This window comes from Cryptomeria japonica, chromosome 6 (assembly GCF_030272615.1).
Source record: "Cryptomeria japonica chromosome 6, Sugi_1.0, whole genome shotgun sequence".
In the NCBI taxonomy this organism is placed as follows: domain Eukaryota; kingdom Viridiplantae; phylum Streptophyta; class Pinopsida; order Cupressales; family Cupressaceae; genus Cryptomeria; species Cryptomeria japonica.
The window spans coordinates 380,893,211-380,914,735 of record NC_081410.1 but is presented as its reverse complement, the minus strand read 5'-3'; the positions used below and the strand labels follow the sequence as shown (position 1 = coordinate 380,914,735).

The window sequence follows — 21,525 nt, the reverse complement described above, 5'->3', positions numbered from 1 at the left end:
ACTTTCCGTACTACATTCTTACAGCTCCAAGGGATGACCTGGAAAGCGAGCAAAATGGAAGGAGACCACACCTTAGCCCTACAGCGCGAGAGTGAGTTGAAAGAAAGGATCAATGCTCTAGAGCAAGAAATGGTTCAAGAGAGAACCATGCGACTAGAAAAGGAACGGGAGTTGGCTTCCTCTAAGAAAGACCGAATGGATGCACTCAGGCTTCTGAAAGCAACTTGGGAGAAGCAACTCATTGCTGAAAGGGATCTGAAGATACTCTGAGAGCGGACCACTACGGGAACAAGGACGTCCTCTTGTCCCTCTAAGTAGATAATTTTTGTTATTTTGTTGTGGTGTTCGTCTGGAAGACGAACAAGTTTTGGGGGGGGGATGATGTAAGCCAGTTAATTAGTAAATAAGGCTTTTGTAATACTTTAAAAGAAAACAATAGTATTAAGTTATATCTACGGGTAGTTAGTTGCCTGATGGTTGATGGCCTAACCAACCGCAAACTCTTTATATTGTAAACTTGTAGCACATTTTGGACATTGGAGTGGAAAGGAATATAATATAGAATTCTGTGTTACATGAATATATCGTGCTATATTGTATTGTGTGTTCTTGATTCCGTGCTAATGTGTTACTATGCTTTGGTGTTATAATTTGGATATTGATGTTCTGTATACTACAACCTAACTCACTTAGGCTACTTACAACATCCGATAGAAATTCAGTGGCAATTGATAATAACCATCCACCATTGTGATTAGTGATATGTGTAACTACTCATTACAATTCTTATTTTACATGATTTATTAATTAGTATTACATACTTAAGTAAACATTCTTCTTAAGCTTCCCTTTTGTAGTCGGCAGCTTATGCGGAGTGTTCATAAATAACTATGTTGTTAGCGGAAGTATTAATTACGTAAGTAGTAGTCGGCTTATGTAATGTTGTCATGTGTTCCTGATGGGTAGTTGTTTTGGCAGATCTTGGTGGTTGGTAATCTTAACCAACCGTCAGAAGGTATATATGTACTCATTGTTGTCTTGGGAACCAGTTCTGATTTTGTACACATTGCATATGGTAATGAATGAAATATCCTTTGAAACACTTGTATTTGGTATTATTACATTCTGTTATTCTATGTTCTGTAAATGATCTTTCTTTTTACTTTTCACAGTAGTTAATAAGTTCCCTATAAGAGTAAACACCTTCTCTGAATTAAATTGTGCTACTGCGGAATAAGCAGTTAGTAAAGTGATGAAGACTATAAATCAATTATAATAATGACAACCATTGTGTTGGTTAAGTTTGGTGCAATTAGTTTGGTATGCCTTCCAAAAGTGGATTAACATTGGAGTCATTCCTTGTTTTCTTTTTCAGTCAATAAATCTTAGGTGAGTGCTGTGGGTTGCCTTTAGCATGATGTGGGGTAAACTTAAACCGTATTCTTAAGATTTGTAATCATGGGTCACACTTGAATGTAACCCATAATTGCTACACCACGACCTTTTCATGTCTGTTGGATTCATGGGCTGAGTTTATTGCATTAGGAGATTCAATCATGTCTTGCTATCATGATTGTCCCATTACTGTTGAACTACAACTCTTTGGATAAAATACTAAAGAAGATATTATGGCAGAGGTCATAGAGAACACGGGGACAAGCTTGTGTCCTTGACACGGTTATAATAAACCCCTACCTTTAGTTGCTACCATGGCATCATTTAGAGGTGGGCTAGGTCCATGCAAGTTTGAATTCTACCTCTAGGAGTTCCAATAGCTACTACATGTTTCCAAGCACTCATAAAAACAGAACCTAGACTTAGAGTGTGAAATGTATAGTTTCCTTCTGCTCACCTCAAACCAGCTGGGCTTTCGTTTGATGCATTCTAGATTGAATCAGGAAGCAGATGTAGTTCAACTTGTTACATGAAGCATTATTTCTTGATGGGCCAAGGGTACACCACTTGCACACATTTATAGCATTAGTCAAAAAAATGGATTTGATTTATTCCATTAGTGAAAGAACAATTAGAAGATGGATCTGGAGTCCAAAGGCAAAATAATGGGATGATTGAGATTAAATCTGTAATATTATAACAAGCTCGAGTGCTCGAATGGCCTTTGATATATGAAATTCTAATGAGCCTAGGAAAAGATAAGACCTTGTATGGTTATTTCATTCCAATGTACATTGGACCTTTCTATTTAATACTTGCAATTGCCAACTTCCTATATAAGATGAATTTGCCTTAAATTACATCACTTGCCATCCTTAGAAAACAAACTTATCTCCTAATTGCTAATTAGAGCTTTAATGTTACCTAGACCATGCCAAGATTGTTAATTAAATGGTAATTGCTTGATTATTACTGAAAGAATGATATGTATATATAGCAATTACGGATACGATGTTTCTAAAAGAAACAATCGATCATAGATGACAGAAAAGGAAACTAGCTAATCTAACTAAGACGATGCTAATATTACAATATTGACCATTGAAGATGTAAGAACAAATTTTAATTCTAACACCCTCCCTTAATGGTCAATTTGTCAACTACACCAAGTTGCCCCCTAAATTTGACGAACATATTTGGGCTTAGAGACTTGGTGAGGATGTCTGTAGTTTGATCCTTAGTTGGAACATACTGCAAATCTACTGATCCGTCTTCAACTAGCTTCCAGATGAAATGACAGTGAAGCTCGACATGCTTGGTTCGTTCATGGAAGACTAGATTCTTAGCACGTTTGAGAACCCCTTGATTGTCACAGAAGAGGGGTGAAGGACCTGCTTGAGACATTTGCATGTCCGAAAACATCCTTCGAAGCCAAACTACCTCACAAGCTGCTTTTACAGTTCCCTGATATTCTATTTCGGTAGAGGAAAGAGCTACGGTCTGTTGCTACTTACTAGTCCAAGTAACGACACTTGTTCCCAAACTAAAGACATACTCAAATGTAGATTTTCTATCATCAACAAGCCTATCCAATCTAAGTCTGTGTAACCAATGAGTCTAGGGTCTTTGTTTCTACTATACAAAATGCCAAAGTCAGAAGTGCCCTTGATATGGCGCAGGACACGCTTTGCTGCATCCCAGTGTTTAGCTGTAGGTCCTGTCATGAAGCGAGAAATGTAGCTCAACATAACTGAGATCAGGTCTAGTGGTGGTGAGATAGATGAGATTGCCCACTAGTTGTCTGAATGTGGATTCATTCTCAATAGGAGAGTCGGATTTGGCCGACAGCTTCAGGCCTTTCTCTATAGGTGTAGATGCAGGTTTGCAGTCCTACATTTGAAACTTGTCTAGTAGAGCCTTGACATACTTCGACTGAGAGATGAAGATGTCACTATTCTGCCAGACTTCAACACCTAAGCACTAATGCAAAAGCCCTAGGTCGGTCATGTCAAACGATTGGCACAAATTCTGTTTGATTTCCTGAATTAAAAGTACCGATCTGCCAACGATAATTAGATCACCCTCATATGGCAAGAAGGATGATATCATTACCAATGGTTTTGACATACAGATTTGAGTCACAGGACTCCTCTAGAAGCCTTGATCAATGAGGTACTTATCAATTTTCATGTAAAAAGCCCAAGGAGCCTATTTCAAGCCATAGAGTGCTTTCACCAGTTTGCACACCTGGTGTTCTTTACCAACAACCTTGGATCCAGGAGTCTGCGTCATGTAGACTTCTTCCTACAATTCAGCATTGAGGAAGGCATTCTTGACGTCCATCTGATGGACCTTCTAGCCAAATTGAGCTGCCATTGCTAGAACTAGTTTGATGGTACTCATCTTTGCTGTCGAAGCAAAGGTCTCCTCCTAGTCAATACCTTCATGCTGAGAGAAGCCTTTCACTACTAGCCGAGCTTTGTACTTATTCCAATGTACCATCAACCTAATACTTGACCTTATAGACCCATTTAATGGGTTTCTTCCCTAGTGGAAGATTAGACAAAACCCAAGTGTTGTTCTTCAGAGTATGCCTCTATAGCTTGTTCCCACTTAGGTATCCCTTTAGCCTCAAAGTATGTTTGAGGCTCATACATTGTGAATGTTGGCCGTAAGAGCAAAATTAACTGAATCAGGGTGTTTGCTCTTGTTTTGAGCTGATCTACCTTCAATGAGCTCATCATCATGAATATCACCAATGGTCTTAGCCCACAATTTAGGCCAGAGAGTAGAAATACGAACATCTAGATCAGGAGGTGCAGCGGGAGCAAAATCATCAAACAAAAGATCAGAAGGATCTTGAGGATAGTCAGGTGGAGTCACTGCTTGTCTGGGAGACCCTATAGAAGAACTGATAGGTATAGAGCTTAGAACAGCTGTATCCCTCCTATCAACTGGACCTAATGAAAGATGGACACCCAAATCCTTAGCCTTCAAAGGTTGATCCTCTAGATACAACACAAGAGAAGAGAGCTGAAAAGGCCCTCGTTCTTCATCAAAGACCACATCTCGACTGAATATGAGACGATCTGTGTCTAAATCAATCAACCGGTAAGCTTTGTGATTGTCGCTGTTGCTAGTGAACATGAGTTTCTGGCTCTTGGAAGCCAACTTGGTGTGCTTGCATCAAGAATCCAAACAAACACTGTGGATCCAAAGACTTTCCAGTGACTGATTTTGGGCTTGCGGCTTGACCAGGCCTCTTCTAGAGTCTTCTTCTTGACAACCATTGTAGGAGACCGATTTAGGAGATAGACAGTAGTGTAGATTGCTTCCACCCAAAATTTCTTTGGAACACTTTAATGTTCCAGCATAGATCAAGCCATTTTGGTTATCGTATAGTTGCGCCACTCAATGACTCCGATTTGCTGAGGGGTGTAAGGTGTTGTAAACTGATGCTTAATACCATGTTCACAAAAGTTGGAGAAAGAAGAAGAACAAAACTTCCCCCAATTTATTAGACCTTAGAGTAATTATGTGTTGACCAGACTCTTTTTCTATGTTGGCCTTAAATTTATGAAACATACTAAACACCTCTGCTTTTTGTTGAAGAAAATATGCTCACATTTTGCGACTAAAATCATCAACAAATAATAAGAAATACCTAGACCCAATAACTGAAGGAGTGTTCATTGGCCCACAAATGTCAGCATGAACCAATTGCAATACCGTGGAAGTCTGCCAAGAGTCGCCATCCGAAAACGTGGTCCGATGCTGCTTTCTAGCCTGACAAGCTCTACAAACTCCTAGACTCTAGGTCTGAATCTCCGACAATCCAGTAACCAAATCCTCTTGAACAAGATGAGATTGATAGTGCACATTCAAGTGCCCATATCGCTGATGCTAGAGGTTGTTGATGGAAGAGTGCTTAGTTGCCATAGCATGCTCCTGAGAATCACCCGAATCAATGAGTCTGTATAGACCATGATCCTCAAGACCGAGAGCGACTATAGACCAAAGAAACGGGACTCGGACTCGGATCGGACTCGGAGTCAGACTTGGCTGGACTCGGGAAAGTGAAAAACTCAAGAAATTTAGAGATTTTTGAAGATTTAAAACTTGTTTCATGCACCCTTTATTGAATACACCTTAAAGACACAATAACATCATCAAACTCGTCTCATTTGATTACATACACAAGTATACATCAATCACATTAGCATAAACGCAAATTGTAATTGAAGGAAATGACAAACATAGATATATAATGGTGCAGAGGCACCTAAGCACACAAGCATACCAGGAGGTCAAAAGTCACAATATGTGCAATTTTATTGTATTTGAGTCATTCATAATGTATTAAGGTTATTTGAGTCCGTTGAATTATAATATATAAGGCTAAATGAGCCATTTTTGTCCAAAGATATCATACTTGGTCCATATTGAAGTGTTAAAAGTGTCCATGTAAGGGTTAGAGTCATTTATGTCAAAAATGCAAAAAATTGTAAAATTGCAAAGTTGCAACATTGCCAAGAAGTGCAACAAAAGTGTAAGAATGAAATCCATTGGTCATGAGGTGGTTAGAGTAGTTAGGAAGGAGTTGGAAATGGTTTATAAAAGCATGTTTGGTCAAAATCAATGGGGTAGATCAGTTTGGAGGGGATTTGACAAAGATTATCCATCAAACCCTCAAACTATCATGAGGTTTTAAAGAATCTATGGCTGTCATAGATCCATGGAGGATCAAATTTGGTGTATTTTTATATGTAGAGGTTTTTGAATGATAGATTAATGAAATTTCTTTCAGATGAATCATTTCTTATGCGTTTTTGTGGAGTATTTGGCAAGATATGTTTGTTTTTACAATAATTGTCAAAACCTTGCCAAGGGTTACCCGTTTTTGGGAAACGCTCATAACTTTTTATTTAACCGTTGAATTTGGATGAAATTTGGAGAGAACCTGTGTAACTCAGTAATCTAAAGTCTAACAGGAGCAATTTTATTTAGGATCAATATTTAAGAAGTTATTGATGACTGTTTGTTACAGTTCATGGTGAAAGGCAGACTGGTGAAGGCAGTAGCAGTCCGATTGCAGCATTTGGTGTGGTCACATGAGGGATCATAATGAAGAAAGGCTATATGTTTTGTAAAGGTCTCTGAATCATCTTTCCAGTGCTTTTTGTCTTACTTGATTTTGTTAAGAATTGAATATTTTATGATTATTTTGGTTAAAACAATTTTTAAGGGATGAAACCCTGAACTAAGGTATTCCATGGCAAATAATAATTTGTTCTCTCATGTTATGGTGAATGTTATGATCTGAAATATTGAATGAAGGTCTGTAGGGATGTAATATAACCTTTGAAATTGGTTTAGAGTTGAGAAGAATGTTTTATCTTTTTATATGCCTCTTGATTCAAGTTTAAAGTCTACCCTTGAATGAAGGTTTTATGGTTTGTGATAGATGCTCTGCATCATATAAATATTGTCAAATATATACAATATTACAAAACTTATGGAATAAAAAATCCATGTCATCGATCATCATCAAATGTTCCATACAAATACCAAAGGTAAATACAACTACAAGCCTATGGCTCAGAGGAGCATGCACCCTCTGGTCCTGGGCCCTTGCGAAGGCGTCCAAGGCAGGTCCTGGATGATTCGGCAGCCATAGCTGCTCCCCGTGACACCATGCCATGCTCACCAACATCAAGAACATCTGTGTCACTATCTACCTCTGAATCTCCTGTCTCTGCTCGTGCTCTCCACTCCTTTGCCATGGCTACAGCTTCAACCTCTATATCTACCTGGTCGATCCAATCAGTGTCATCATCATTAAAGACAACCACAGGATCTATCTTAGTGGCCCACTCTGCATCAGGATCAACGTCATCTAGAATGATAGGAGAGATGTCAGCTAATGCATTCTTTCTCATTCTCAGGCAGAGGTTGTAGTGAACAAAGACGAGATCATTCATCTCCTCCACGAATAATCTATCGCCCCTCTTGGAGTGTATGTGCTCAAACATAGTCCAATTGCGCTCACAACCAGATGTGCTACATGGTTGGCTCAAGATGCGAATGGCCAACTTCTGAAGATTTGGTGTCATTGGGCCAAAAAAGCTCCACCAATTATTTGAGTTTGAAATGAGAAAAATAAATAAAATCAGTCTCACTCATAAACTCATTTAACAATATACAATAAAACTAAAATTAAGCCTTACAATTTATTTTTACCTGGCATCATAGTTGTCCTACTTTCTTTGGCGATAGGACGAGAGAAGGCTTCCCTTGTGCATTTGAGAACAATTGTAGCTCTCGAATAAGCTCTGTTTGAGTAGAACGAGCAGGTGCCATCTTCTCTATGATTGAGTATAGCCCATTAAGGACCTCCACATCAGCCTTGAAACTAGGGCTAAAATGGAATGTCGGATTCAGATAATAGGCTGCTGCATGGATGGGCCTATGAAACTGAAGATGCCATCTTCTATCAATGATCTCCCAAATGGGACCATACTTGCTCTCATCTCCTCCATAGACGGATTTGATGCCCTCCTTCGCCCTATCCATGCCCTCATTTATGTATCCCATTGCGGGATTTTCTCCATCTGCAACTCGCAACAGAGCCACCAAGGGCTTAACAAACTGCAAAATTGAAAATAGTGTAATTTAGAAAAATGAGCAAATAAGAGAATATGATGAATAAGTTATAAAACAAAAAGTTAAATTGTAGAATTTATAAAAAATTTACCTTCACTATCTCATCACAAGGGATCCAAAAGTCTCGCTCATAAAAAATGTAGTTTGCCATATCTTTCCCTGCAGGGGTGGCAACATAGGATGAGGAAGACCACTCCTCACCAACAATCATACATCTCAAGGCCGACTTACAGTGAAGCATGGACTGCAATGTGATGAAGTTTGTGGCAAATCTTGTGATTCCTTGACGAGCTAACTTCTTCTGCTCTGTGTATTGTCTCATAAGAGCCAACACCCATGAATGATTATATACAAATTTGCACATGTTTCTTGCCCTTTCTACACATCTCTTGACCCATGGGAGTTTTCTAATATCCTCCAACATGAGGTCAATGCAATGGTCGGCACATGGAGTCCAAACTATAGATGGGTGCCTCTCCATCAATAGTCTACCTGCAGCAACATAATTTGTTGCATTGTAATTAATGAAGTTACAAAATAGTAATTAATTTGCAAACAAAATTAGTTTGTAATCAAAAGTTTACCTTTAGCAACATAATTTGCTGCATTGTCGGTCACCACCTGTACCACGTTCTCCTCACCCACCTCATCAATCACCTCCTCTATCTGCTCACATAGGTAGGTGTCATTCTTGCAATGGGCGGAGGCATCAATGGACTTGATGAAAACGGTGCCCCTTGAAATAAAAAAAATAAAGCAAGATCAATGATCATTCAATAAATCATTAAATGAAAAATAAAAAATTAATGACTAAATGAAACTAAAATTAATCAATCACCTGCGGAAGAAACAAGAAAATTAAGGAGAGTTCTATTTCTCCTATCCGTCCAACCATCAGTCATGATGGTGCAACCTTTAGTGCTCCATATCTGGCGTTGTTCACCTAATTCCTTCTTCACATCATTCACCAATTGAGTCAAAATGGGCCCCCTCTAATCAAACTCAGAAGGGGCTTTGAACCCCGCCTCGCATATGGTAAGGGCATCAACCATTTCTTGCCAATAAGGAGACCTATCACAAATAAATTAAATGAGATAAGTTAAGTATGTACTATGTAGTATGTACAAGAAACAATAAAATGAAGAATCAAAGTATAAAAAATAAAACAATCAAACATAAAACATTCACCTGGCTGTAAAGAATGGAACACTGCCGTAGACCCAAAACTTGCAAACTGCCATTTTAGCGGCATCATGGACCTCCTTGTTCCAACCCATGCCCTCAAGCGACTGTTGGGACCCAGGAGTAGTGCGAGGTGCAAAGAAGGTATCCAACCTAGATTTACGAATTCTAGGTCCAATGGTAACACTCCACTACCACTGGCAGTTCTAGGAACACGAGTAGTGGCACTTGCAGAAGCAGAAGCACTAGTACCAGCAGTAGCATGGTGAGTGGGATGATATGGAGGCATGGAAGAAGGGCCTCCAACACAACCTAAAGCTGTCCCACTTCCAATGGCCGCAAGATCATCCTTTTGCTTCTTTTTGTTTTCAATTGCTTCAACCATTACATAGCACTCGCATATGGCCTCAGTCGTTGCTTCAATGCATCGGTTGGCATCATGCCCATGCACACCAACAATATGGTATTTCAATCTATATATGCCTCCATGGAATATTGTTTTGTAAAAAAAGAAACACTTTGTCTACCCCTTTTTTTGCCCTGGAAAATCCTCATGAAATTTCCAAGCAGGGTCCTTTTTAATGGGGGGTCTAGAAGAACTAGAAGACATTGTATGATAGTTTTGTGAAACTTGAGGCAAATAAGAAAGTGAAGGTTGCTGCAATAAAACATTACAAATACAAAAATAAATTAATACATTCATTTTTTGTTGTGCATTCATTCTCATTGAACATTTTTTTCAAAAAAAACTAAGGTAGGGTTTGTAAATTTGTTTTAAAAAAAAATTGTAGGGTTTGACAAACCCTACTTTTTTAACATTACAAATACAAAAAGAAATTAATACATTCATTCTTTGTTGTGCATTCATTTTCATTGAACATTTTTTTCAAAAAAACTAAGGTAGGGTTTGTAAATTTGTTAAAAAAAAAAATTGTAGGGTTTGACAAACCCTACTTTTTTTATTACAAACCCTACATAGTAACATACAAAAGATTTTGGAAGAAAATGTAAAACTTTCAAAATAAATGAATAGAAAATGGAATTTTTGCACACAAGAAACAAAAAAACCTCAAAAAAAACAATCTTACCTCTTACAACAATCTTGAAATGAGCTGCAAACTCTTCCTATCCAACTCTTGATGCACCAAATCCAAACACAATGCAGCCCCAATGTGATAAATGGAAGAAATCTTGAGCTTCCTCCTTGCTGGTTTTTCTTCAATGCACCCTTGTTTTTCTTCACGACTCACTTTACTCCTATTTTCGCAAGTGAATGAAATGAAATTCACTTTTAGGGGCTAAGGATAAATAACAAAAAAAAAAAGTTAAAAAAACTTTTTAAAATGTTTTTTTTTTGTTATTTAGTTTAACCCAGCCGACGATCGAATTTCAGGCACGAGACTCGCCGAGTTTGGCGATTTTAGGCCAAACTCACCAACTTGGCGAGTCTGCCTCTTGGACTCGGTCAAGTTCGAGTTTGAGCTCTACAGACTCGGGAGGCATGACTCGGACCCGGATTCGTCGAGTTTGGGCGAGTCTAGGCGATTCTCGTTTCTCTGTTGTAGACTAAGTCTCCCGGTCAACAATACTGCACTTATGTGAACTGAAGATCACATCGAGCTGAGGAGAGTGTGTCACAATCTGATTGACAGAGAGAAGGTTGAGTTCCATTCCTGAAACTTACTAGACATTGAGGAAAATCAAATTCCTCCCTCCAGATTGAATCTGTACATTGCCCTTGCTGACAATAGTATAATCTTCTCCTCCTAAAATCATAGAATCTGAAAACGACTGATATTCTGTGAACCAGTCACCGTGATGAGTGAAGTGTTGAGAAGCACTTGAATCGATGTACCAAGCATAAGACATCACATGATCTGTAGGTCTTTTAGCCATGAAGGCATAAAAGGCAGATTCATTTTTCTCAGTGTGCTCTGCAACATTCGCCTTAGGTTGAGAGCCTCCTTGCTTGGACTGAGCAACCAAGCGTTTTTGACATTCCAGCTTTATGTGATCGTACTTGTGACAATAGTTGCACTGAACGTTCTTCTTCTTCGAGCCTTCTAATGATGGAGAAAACCTCTTCTGTTGAGATGACTGAGATTTGCCTTTATCCTTGTGAAAGGATTTGGCTGCGAAAGCTTGTTTTGTGGAGGACGAACTGGCACTGTTGTCAAACTGTTGTTTCCAGCGATCCTGCTATAGAAGTTTGTTGCACAACTTTGGAAACTTCAAGTTAACATTAGTCGAGGTAATGTTGAGCGTCTCAATAAAGTGCTCATAAGACTTTGGTAGAATTTTCAAAGTGATGATTACCATGTCTTCTTCCTTCATCCTCCAACCAATCACCTCCAACTGATCACAAATGTCCTTGATGTTCACGAGATGCTCCTATAGAGACATTTTCAAGCATCATTATAGAGAATAGTTGGCTCTTTAGAAAGAATGCACGACTCCTGTTTGATGTTTCATTGAGATCCGTCATATGAGTCTAGATCTCTGCAGTTGTCTTGCCTGATGGCACTTGAGGCAGCTGATCATCAGTAACAAAAAGTTTGATAAGCATCACGACTTCTTGGTTGCGCTCTTCAAATTTGTCCAGGTCTTGTCCAATTCAGTGTTTTAAGACTCGTGGACTCGCCACGGACTCGCGAGTCCATGGGAACCACGAGTCGACTCGCCAAGGATTTGGGAGGCGAGTCCATATGAAAGACTTGGGAGTCTTTTGCAAGGACTCGCGAGTCTTTCATATGGACTCGCGTAGCCCAGTTACACGCCATTTAACCAATAAAACTCAGTTTTATTTTATTTTTTCACATCATTTGGCATTTTTGCTTGGTTATAACAGGTTTGTAGGGTTTGAAGGAGGAGAGGGAAGAAGATAAAATCAGCAAAAGAGATCTAGGCAAGGATTTTTTCTCTCTTTTTTTTTTTTAAAATAAATTTGAATCATTTCCATGTTTTGAAAATCCAAAAAATCTTGAAAAATAAGGGGATATGTTGCCAAAATTTTTTCTATTTCCTTTCCTAAGTTATTTCCTCATATTTTTTTCTTGTTATTTTTCCCAAATGATCCATTGTCATTTTTTTTGTTGATTTTCCATAAAACCCTATTGATTTTTTTATTTTTTTATGTGAAATCAGCAATGGCAAGTTCAACTCCAAGGGCAACCCGAAGGTCAGGAAGACAAAGAGATAAAGTATGGAAATATGGGATTCCAAGAAGAAAAAAGGGGGAGGTCACTTGCACCGAATGTACAAAATGGATGACGGGTGGAATCAATAGATTAAAATACCACCTTGCACAAATACCTGGATATGGTGTGGAGGCATGCCCCAAATCAACTCCTGAGATTATTAGAGAGATGAAGGCCATTCTTGCTGAGAATGATATTCAAAAGGAAGAAGGGCAAAAAACAAAAGAAGCCATGGCAGCTGCAATGAATCCCACATTGTCCACTTCGGGTCCCATTGGTCATACTCGTGGTCATCAGTCACTTTCATCGTTTGGTGACAATGAGGGTGAGGCTAGTGGCACTCCTGTTAGATCAAACCCTAATTTTTTTGTGCCACGCAATGTTCCAGGTGCACAACGTTCACTTGAAGGTACAAGATGGAATAGAGAGAAGCATGAACAAGCAAGGATAGCAACTTCAAACTTTTGGTATAGTCAAACTTTTGGTTTTACTATAATCTATCTTTCAATGCAGCAAACAATGTGTATTGGGAAGGTTTGGTTAATGCATTAACAGTTGTGGGTAAGGGGTTTAAGGCCCCAACAGGTCATGACTTTAGTGGGCCATTGCTAGAGAAAGTTGTAAAAAATACACAAGTTGTGGTTGATGATTAGAAAAGGTATTGGAAGAGAAAAGGATGCAACATTTTATCTGATGGATGGACAGATGGACGAAATAGGACTCTTCTCAACTTCTTGGTGGCTTCAAATGGTGCAATGGTATTCCTAAAGTTTATTGATGCCTCAAATGAAAAAAAAAATGCAGACTTTGTGTAATCTGTGGATGGGGTGGTTCAGGAAATTGGAGTTGAGAATGTTGTCGAAATTATCACGGACAACGCAGCTGCATATGTATCTACAAGTAAAATGCTTATGGAGAGGCACTCTACGACTAGATGGAGGCCTTGTGCTGCACATTGCTTGGACTTGATGCTAGAGGACATTGGGAATATTGGATGGGTGAAAAAGGTGGTTGAAGATGCAAGAAGTGTCACCAAATTCATCTACAACCATACTTGGGTGCTTGCTTTGATGAGAAAACACACAAATGGCAAGGACCTTGTGCGACCTGGAGTGACACGATTTGCTAGCCACTTCATCACTTTGCAGAGCATTCTTAGTGCCATTCCTCATCTTAAGCAGATGTTTGTGTCTGATGCTTGGTTGGGGTCTGCATACTCCAAAAGACCTGAAGCAGAGAAGATTGTGAGCATTGTTTTTGATGAAGGGTTCACCAAAAGTGGAGAGGAGTTGACTGCGGTAAGTAACAAACACAAAAGTAAACTTTATACAATCTTGTCTATTTGCTGATTTTATTTTTTAGGGGTTAATTTGTACTAATTTAAAATTTGTTTTCATTTTTTTAGGTGACAAAACCTTTGGTAAGGGTTCTTCGTACGGTGGATGGAGAGCGCATGCCAATGGGTTTCATTTATGAGGCCATGGATAGGGCCAAAGAGGCCATTTCACATTACTATCATGGAAATACAAGAAAATGTGAAATCCTTTGGTGCATCATTGATCGTAGGTGGACAAACCAACTCCACCAACCGATACATGCCTTCGCCTACTTTTTGAACCCGAAATTCTACTTCTCTGATTCATTTAGGGCTGATGAGGAGGTCATGGCAGGTGTTATTGCATGCATTGGTAACATGGCACCTGATCCTGTGTTGAGAGGCAAGGTTCTTGATGAGTTGGAGGTGAGATTTGACATTTGCAATTGCTCTATCTTTATTTATGAATTCGGAAATGTTTATTATTGAATTTGAGTTTGACACTTTGACTATCTATTTATAAAATTGGAAATATTCATTGTTCAAGATCTACAAGAGTGCAGAGGGGAGACTCTTCTCATCACAACTAGCAATTGATAGGAGAGGAAAACAACAACCAGGTAAAAAATTTAGTAACTTAGTTCAATACTGCAAAAAAAAAACTACAAACTTGCTTGTTAAATTTTTTTCTCAATTCTAATATTTCTAAATGTTTTTTGTAGATTTATTGTGGGAGAATTATGGTGCTGGCATGCCTAATCTTCAAAAGATAGCCGTCCGTGTTTTGTCTCAGCCATGCAATGCTTCTGGGTGTGAACAAAATTGGAGAATATTTGAGAGCATTCACACAAAGAAGAGAAATAGATTGACACAAAAACGACTCAATGATCTAGTCTTCGTTCGGTACAACCTTTGCTTTCGAGTTAGACAAGTGGAGGGTGTTTCACATGAGGCCATTGACTTGGATGAAATTGATCCATGTGGTGATTGGATCGTGAATGAACAAAATGATGGTGACGATGTCCTCCTTACCAAAGAAGAAATTGCAGAAATAGAGAGAGGAGTAGCACAAGATGTAGAAGGAGCAAGATTGGATGAAATGGAGGATGAAGATGATGACGAAGTTGAGGATGAGGATGAGGATGAGGACTTTGACTTTGAAGAAGAATCATCTCACCATTTAGAAACCACAACACCCACTGCTACTACTTCTAGCTCAAGGCCTGAAAAACTGAGCTATATTAGGAGAAATACAAAGAGGAAGACGTAGTCTTCTCTTTGGTTTGTTCATTGTTGTTTTTCACTTTTGGAGTTGGACATATCGTTATATGTAATTTTGTGAACATTTATAAACTTATACTGCTATTATACATTTTAGAGTTGAAACTATGAGTCTGAGTATGAGTGATGAAATTTCAAATATTGCGTGTTTGTAGATCATATGACGTGTAATGTTTCAATTATGGCTCTTATGTTCTCTAAATGCATTAATTTCTTTATGTTTTTTTTGTAAAACTACGGTTTTTTTTTTGCCGAGTCCTTGCCGAGTCTTTCGCAAGTCTTTCACGAGTTCGAGTCCGAGTCCAAATTTTTGGTTTGCTGAGTTCGTGGCGAGTCCAAGTTTTAAAACTTTGGTCCAACTGTTGTAGGACGAGTCTCTGTACCCATAATGAGAGCATCAAGGCAGCAATACTCAAAAAGGTCATCATTTGCTACTTCCAAGTGTTGTAATTTTTGCCATTAAACCTTTGACTGCCTTCCAACATAATGTTGGTCAAAGATGCCATCTTTCATGCTTTTCCAGGCACAAAAAACAAGGTAAACTAAAGAGGCGAAAAAATAATGAAAATCTGATTTCATGAAACCAAAGGCACGAATCCCAATGCACAAAAAATAGAGGTAGATTTTGAAGCACAAATTCCAAGGTGCTGAAAACAGGTTTAGAATGTCGGCACAAATTTCAAGGCTTAATCGGCAGAGAAGAAAATTTATTTTGTAAATTACCACAAAAAGGATTTGAAAAACCCTAGCCACAATCTCAAAAAATCTGAAATGCAAAAAACCGAGTAGAAAATATAGAATCCGAGCAAAAACAACGACAGAGAACCAAAAAAAGATACCCAAGAGTTTTGTTAAAATCCTAGCCACAACATATACTAGTTCAAGACTTGAAGAACATGGCTTAGAAACCTGTCTCAAAAATGACTTTCTAAAACAAATGTCTTGCAGAAACAAATCCATCGTGGGTTGCAGAGACAAATCGTGAGCCACAAAGAAAATGCTGTTGCTCAAAAAATGCTGCCGGCTTCAGAACACGACCTCAGGCCACGAAACATAGTGAAAGAAGCCACGTGCAAACAGACAGGTCACGTGAAATAAATCTGTGAAAAAAAAGACTTTCATGATGCAGACAAAAAAATGCACGAACAAAGAAGATGCCCACGAACGGTTCAAAAATGTGAGCAAAGAAGACTTGAATGGCATAAAAGATTAGAGCCATCGACCAAATAACGTGAGCTGAAGGGCGTTTTAAAAAAAAATAGCAAAACAGACTGTAGAGAATAGCGGACGTGATTTGAAAAAAAACTTCGAACTTTCTCTTCAAAAATCTGTGAACAGACCAAATGGAAGTCGTGCGGCTCAAAAATCTGACGTGATTTCTAAGATCACAAATTACAGAAAAAACCAGAGCCTGAAGAAATTCAAAAAATTTCTGAGGAGCCAAGAAAGTTTTCCTTCTCTGATACCATGTTAATTAAATTGTAATTGCTTGATTATTATTGAAAGAATGATATGTACATATAGCAATTACAGATACAATGTTTCTAAAAGAAACAATCAATCATAGACGGCAAAAAAGGAAACTAGCTAATCTAACTAAGATTATGCTAATATTACAATATTGACCATTAAGGATATAATCACAAATTATTATTCTAATAAATATAATGTCCCTGATTCTTTATCCTTCATCTTGTATAATTTCTTCCTGTTTTTGTCTGAGGAATGTTGGTGTTGATTTCCTCAGATGACTTATTTTTGGGATTTGTATGCTAATCTTCTACTTCTCTAACTTGTTATTTCTTTTTTTGAAGGTCCTTGATGCTTGTGCTGCACCAGGGAATAAGACTATCCAATTGGCTGGACTTATGAAAGGAAGGGGAAAGGTTTTTGCATGTGAGCTGAATGATCAAAGATTAAAGAGGTTGAGAGAAACAGTGAAACTTTCAGGAGCTTCCAGTATCCTTTTGTAGTTGTTATAATATTGTTTATATTGAGATTAAAGTAAATAATGCACTGCCAGTATAATGCTATATTGAAACTAAATGATGCTCAACATATCTATCTTTTTGTCAGCAGAGATGTAGTATAATTGCATTTTGAAACAATATGATGGCCTGGACTATAGTTCTTTCTAGTTTATTAAAAATATAACCATAATCCAGCATGGTGAATAATAGACAATGTTAACTTCTGTGGCCTAGTAGTAGATGGGGACTAGCGAGATTAAAAGCTTGTGAACCACCCCTTGCATTAAAGTGGTTTCATGCTAATGAAACATGGTGGATTTGGTGGAGATTTTGGCTTTTGAGGAATCTGTGATCCACTGAAGATATAATTTGATTAACTATAATAAAACATATGGGAGGATCGACTTCCTAATGCTGGTGCTTTGCTTATCTTGATAAAAATCAATAAATGTTGACAATACCACACAAGTATCTGCAAACAATACAATATGGCTATTAATGTGTCCTTATGGTCATCATTCTATCTCATTGGAGAGAATGGTTAACTAGTTGCTGCAACTGCTGAGTAAACAAGAAATGCTGCCAAAATTGGGTTAACCTTTCTATGACTTCATGTGCAATCTATGGTGATCTATCTTGGATTTTTTATTCTTAACATATATATTGTAGATTGATCAATTCTAATATGATCTATATTGTCATGTTAAGTTAGACAATCTAAATATAATTAAGTGATTATAACCTAGACTAAACAACAATTTAGTGCCATTTTATGCCCATAGAGGTTATGCTTGTGTCAACCTTTGAATGCACAATATATACATTGCACATGCTCTGCAGCATACTCAAGATTGACTCATGGATGGAAATCCTTGAATGTACCAACTTGTACATAAATGGATGCACATGGTTGTTATGATAGTTGACTGCAGCAATCCACTCTTGACCTTACCATAACCATCACATGTTCCAAACAGGGGCCATAAGTGCATCACATCTTTTATAGTCACTCCATTTATCAAACAAATGCATTTACTCATAAATATGCATAACTAGAAAATCTATCAGACCAGAAATACTCCTATACTTTGTCTTAAATGAGATGATGAAATTACACAATAACATTTTGGGTATATTTATCATTCCTTTTGTTGTTTTGATGCTACAGTATGTGTAGAATCATTAGTTTATGTTCTGATTTCCATTAGTTGAATCCCGTGTATGGGAGGTTGGTTGATAGATTTAGGAGTGCTGGCCATAATTGAATCACATTAACAAGCTCTACAATGATAACTATAGAGAAATTTACTTTTATTAATTTATCTTTCTGAAATTATTTGTGGATAGCACTACTTGTTTGCTTAAGCTACTTTTATAGATGTGGAGATCGTCCATACTGACTTTTTGAAGCTGAGGCCAGATGCAGCAAAGTTTTCAAAGGTATCTTCACTTTTCATGTTTCCTAGGATTTTTTAAATTTTAAATTAAGTTTTCAAATTGTGTACTTTGCCATAGTAGCAAAATTATCCTTAAAATAGGAGCTCTAAATTGTACTTATCCCTGAAACACCTGGCAAGGAAGAGGCACCGAACATCCCTGAAACGCCAGACAAGGAATTTTTAATATCTTTCTTGCTCCTTTTATTCATGGTCAAGTTTACTCTCTTATTTTTTTTAGTTAATTAGAGAGGGTTCTTTGGAGGCCCTAACAAATAAAGACAGGTGTGAATACAGACAAAGTAACTCATAAATGCATAAGACCTCCTAGAAAAACACTTAAAATTCAGCTGACAGAAAATCAACCAACACCTGAAAAAACCTACTAGCCCAAAAATCACTAAACCAACTCAAAAGTTTGCACTAAATGAGAAAAACAACACAACAAAACTAGGAAGCCAAAAAACCCTAAAGACCCAAAAATTAGAGGTACCTTTAGGCATTGGCAGTAGTCATCCTCCTATGCTTGTGGGAGTTGCCCCATCATCCATTGGGAGACTTCAATAATCACTTATTGAGCTTCCATTTGAAGTTTCTCAATTTCTGTTTTCTGGCATTCCTGCTTCTTTGGTATGACCACTACCTGCAGCCTTTCCCTTGAGGCAATACCATCCAAATATTCCAAAACATCCTGCTCTGAAGGGAAATCCTGAAGAACTGGGCTCTTCTCCCACTCTTCACCTGTATCACAATCTGTATCTGTCAACTTGTATTGCTTCAAAATCTGTTCCCTACTCTTTTATGTAAAATTCCTCTTTAAGTTTTCACCAAAAAAATGTGCACATTTATTTTCGCAATTTGCAAGCTTCTGTTAAGGTTAGCTTACAGGTTTACCATCTGATTTGTATCCGCGACTTTGTTTATTGCAGGTCTGAGTTTTAAAGATAGTGCATGGACAGAGATTTCAGTTTGCAAATGACAATACTATAATGAAATTGATAACAGAAACTTCCAAGACATGAATTGCAAATAGAAATCACTTACAACACACTATAGATTACTTTATCAGTTTCCATTTACAAATTCAGAGAGGAAAAGTAATAGTTTATGATCCCAATCAGCAAGTATGAACAGACATATGAATATCAGAATTTATTTGAAATCAGTTTATATCAAAAATGACATTCGACTCCTTCAATGGAGTCTCCAATAGTCCCATGTCTAACCAGAAAATACTTATTTGCTGCTTCCAACAAGTTTTGACCTTCTGTAGCCTTCAACGCCTCACAGGAGGTGATAGATACAACTACGAAGTGACTATGAGCTGCACCAAGGACTCATGTCAATTCTGGAAGCTTTAACACCAGCCCATATGCATGGTCAACCTGCACCAAAGTAGTACCAAGGCCCATGAAACACCTTCCCACTCACATGCCAAACTAGTTATCTTATAGTCAGCCAATGTGTATATTCAGTGGCCACCTCACTCTCAATCAATTGGCAATAATGAAGGTTTCAGATTCACGCCAAGTCCAAACGCATCTATGAAAACTCTCGACTTGCCACAATTTCTCATGCCCAGCTTTTGAATTGGCCAATGGTATCTCAATAGCCACACCACTCTCAATCCATTCTCACACCACATTTAAAACTCCACAATGGCATCCACAACACTTTGCTTGTAGCTCTTCATTAAATGCAACCAAAAAATGTCTTTGCAAAAAATTTTCAAACTCCAATGTTGAATGCAGTGTGAAACTTGAGTGGTTCCACCGTTACAACTAGGGTAGATAATTGCACCATTGAAACTATACACCCTTAGGGTTTTCATCCTAGGGTTTCAGCTCCTTAAGAAGCTCTCCAAAATCTAAAAATGAGAAAATATACCAAGCATAAAGATATGAGCTCCAGAATCACTTTTGATAGAAACCTGTAGAACATTCTTGAAAAGCTTTTCAAATTCCTACTTTAAATAATTTATTAAGGTCCAATTTATAAAGTGACTTTAATATTTCACTTAAGTCACTTTTCTTGCTTTATCAAATTAATTAAATAAAGCTACCCTTAAAATGTACTTTATTGGATAACATTAAATAATTAATTTAATTTATTACCTTACAACTCGACGTTAGCCTACGAGAATTAAATAGGTTAACTAGTGACTTCTAACTACATACCTCAAAAGGGTATATTACAGTCCTCCATTCCCCTAAATTGCTTGCTCTTAGGCAATTGGAGATTAGGATGCTGCAAAATCTGTTCACCTTCCCAAGTGGCATCCTTGATTGACAAGTCTCGCCATCTAATAAGATATTGTTTGATTACTTTGTTCCTCAATCTCCTCTCTTTGACATTCAAAATAGAACCAATCTTCCCTCCTCATCCAATGGTGGAAGCTCAGGTGATGATGTGATGTGCTGCTCAAGTGCCTTCTTAAGGCAAGAAACTTTTCTCAACTCTTTGTTTGTCTGCATACATCTTTTGGTGATTCTGGGCACTTTGAAGATTATGCTTAACTGTCTTAACGATGTCCGATCTCTCTTGAATCCAATCATTACCCTTAGGATTCTGCTGTCACCAAAAAATAAGCCTACAAATGATGGAGCATCATATCCATACAATGCTTTGAAAGGAGTCATCCTAATCAACATGTGATAGGTTGTGTTGTAACAGTGCTCACCTAAATGCAACCACCTTATCAAAGACTTTTGTTGCCTTGCTAAGTGTTTACATAGATATCCCTCCACCAATATGTTCACAATTTGTGTTTGATTGTCGGACTGAGGGTGGTAATTGGTACTTGGGGTCAACTCCTAGCCAACCAACATGAATAGCTCCTCCCTGAAAGTACTAAGAAACCTGCTATCCTTGTCACTGACTATATTCCTAGGTAATCCATGGAGCTTGAACATTTCCTTGAAAAAGAACTTTGCAACTTGTGTTGCCTTCTACTCTGATGAAATGGCATTGAAGTGTGCAAAATTGTTCAAACGATCAATCACTACAAAGATACAATCTTCGCCCTACACCTTTGATAGACCTATGATAAATCCATGGATACTCTCCCACTTCTGCTTTGCAATAGG

General features: G+C 37.9%; 1 protein-coding gene across 1 annotated transcript in view; it reads left to right on the top strand.

The window, feature by feature from the left end:
- The window catches only part of LOC131067385 (25S rRNA (cytosine-C(5))-methyltransferase NSUN5), a 246,450-nt gene that overhangs the window by 140,116 nt on the left and 84,809 nt on the right, over positions 1-21,525 (top strand). Inside the window, exons 8-9 of the mRNA XM_058002363.2 lie at positions 16,848-16,992; positions 18,382-18,443. Of these exons, the coding sequence (XP_057858346.2) occupies positions 16,848-16,992; positions 18,382-18,443 (207 nt within the window). The remainder of the gene's footprint in view (positions 1-16,847; positions 16,993-18,381; positions 18,444-21,525) is intronic.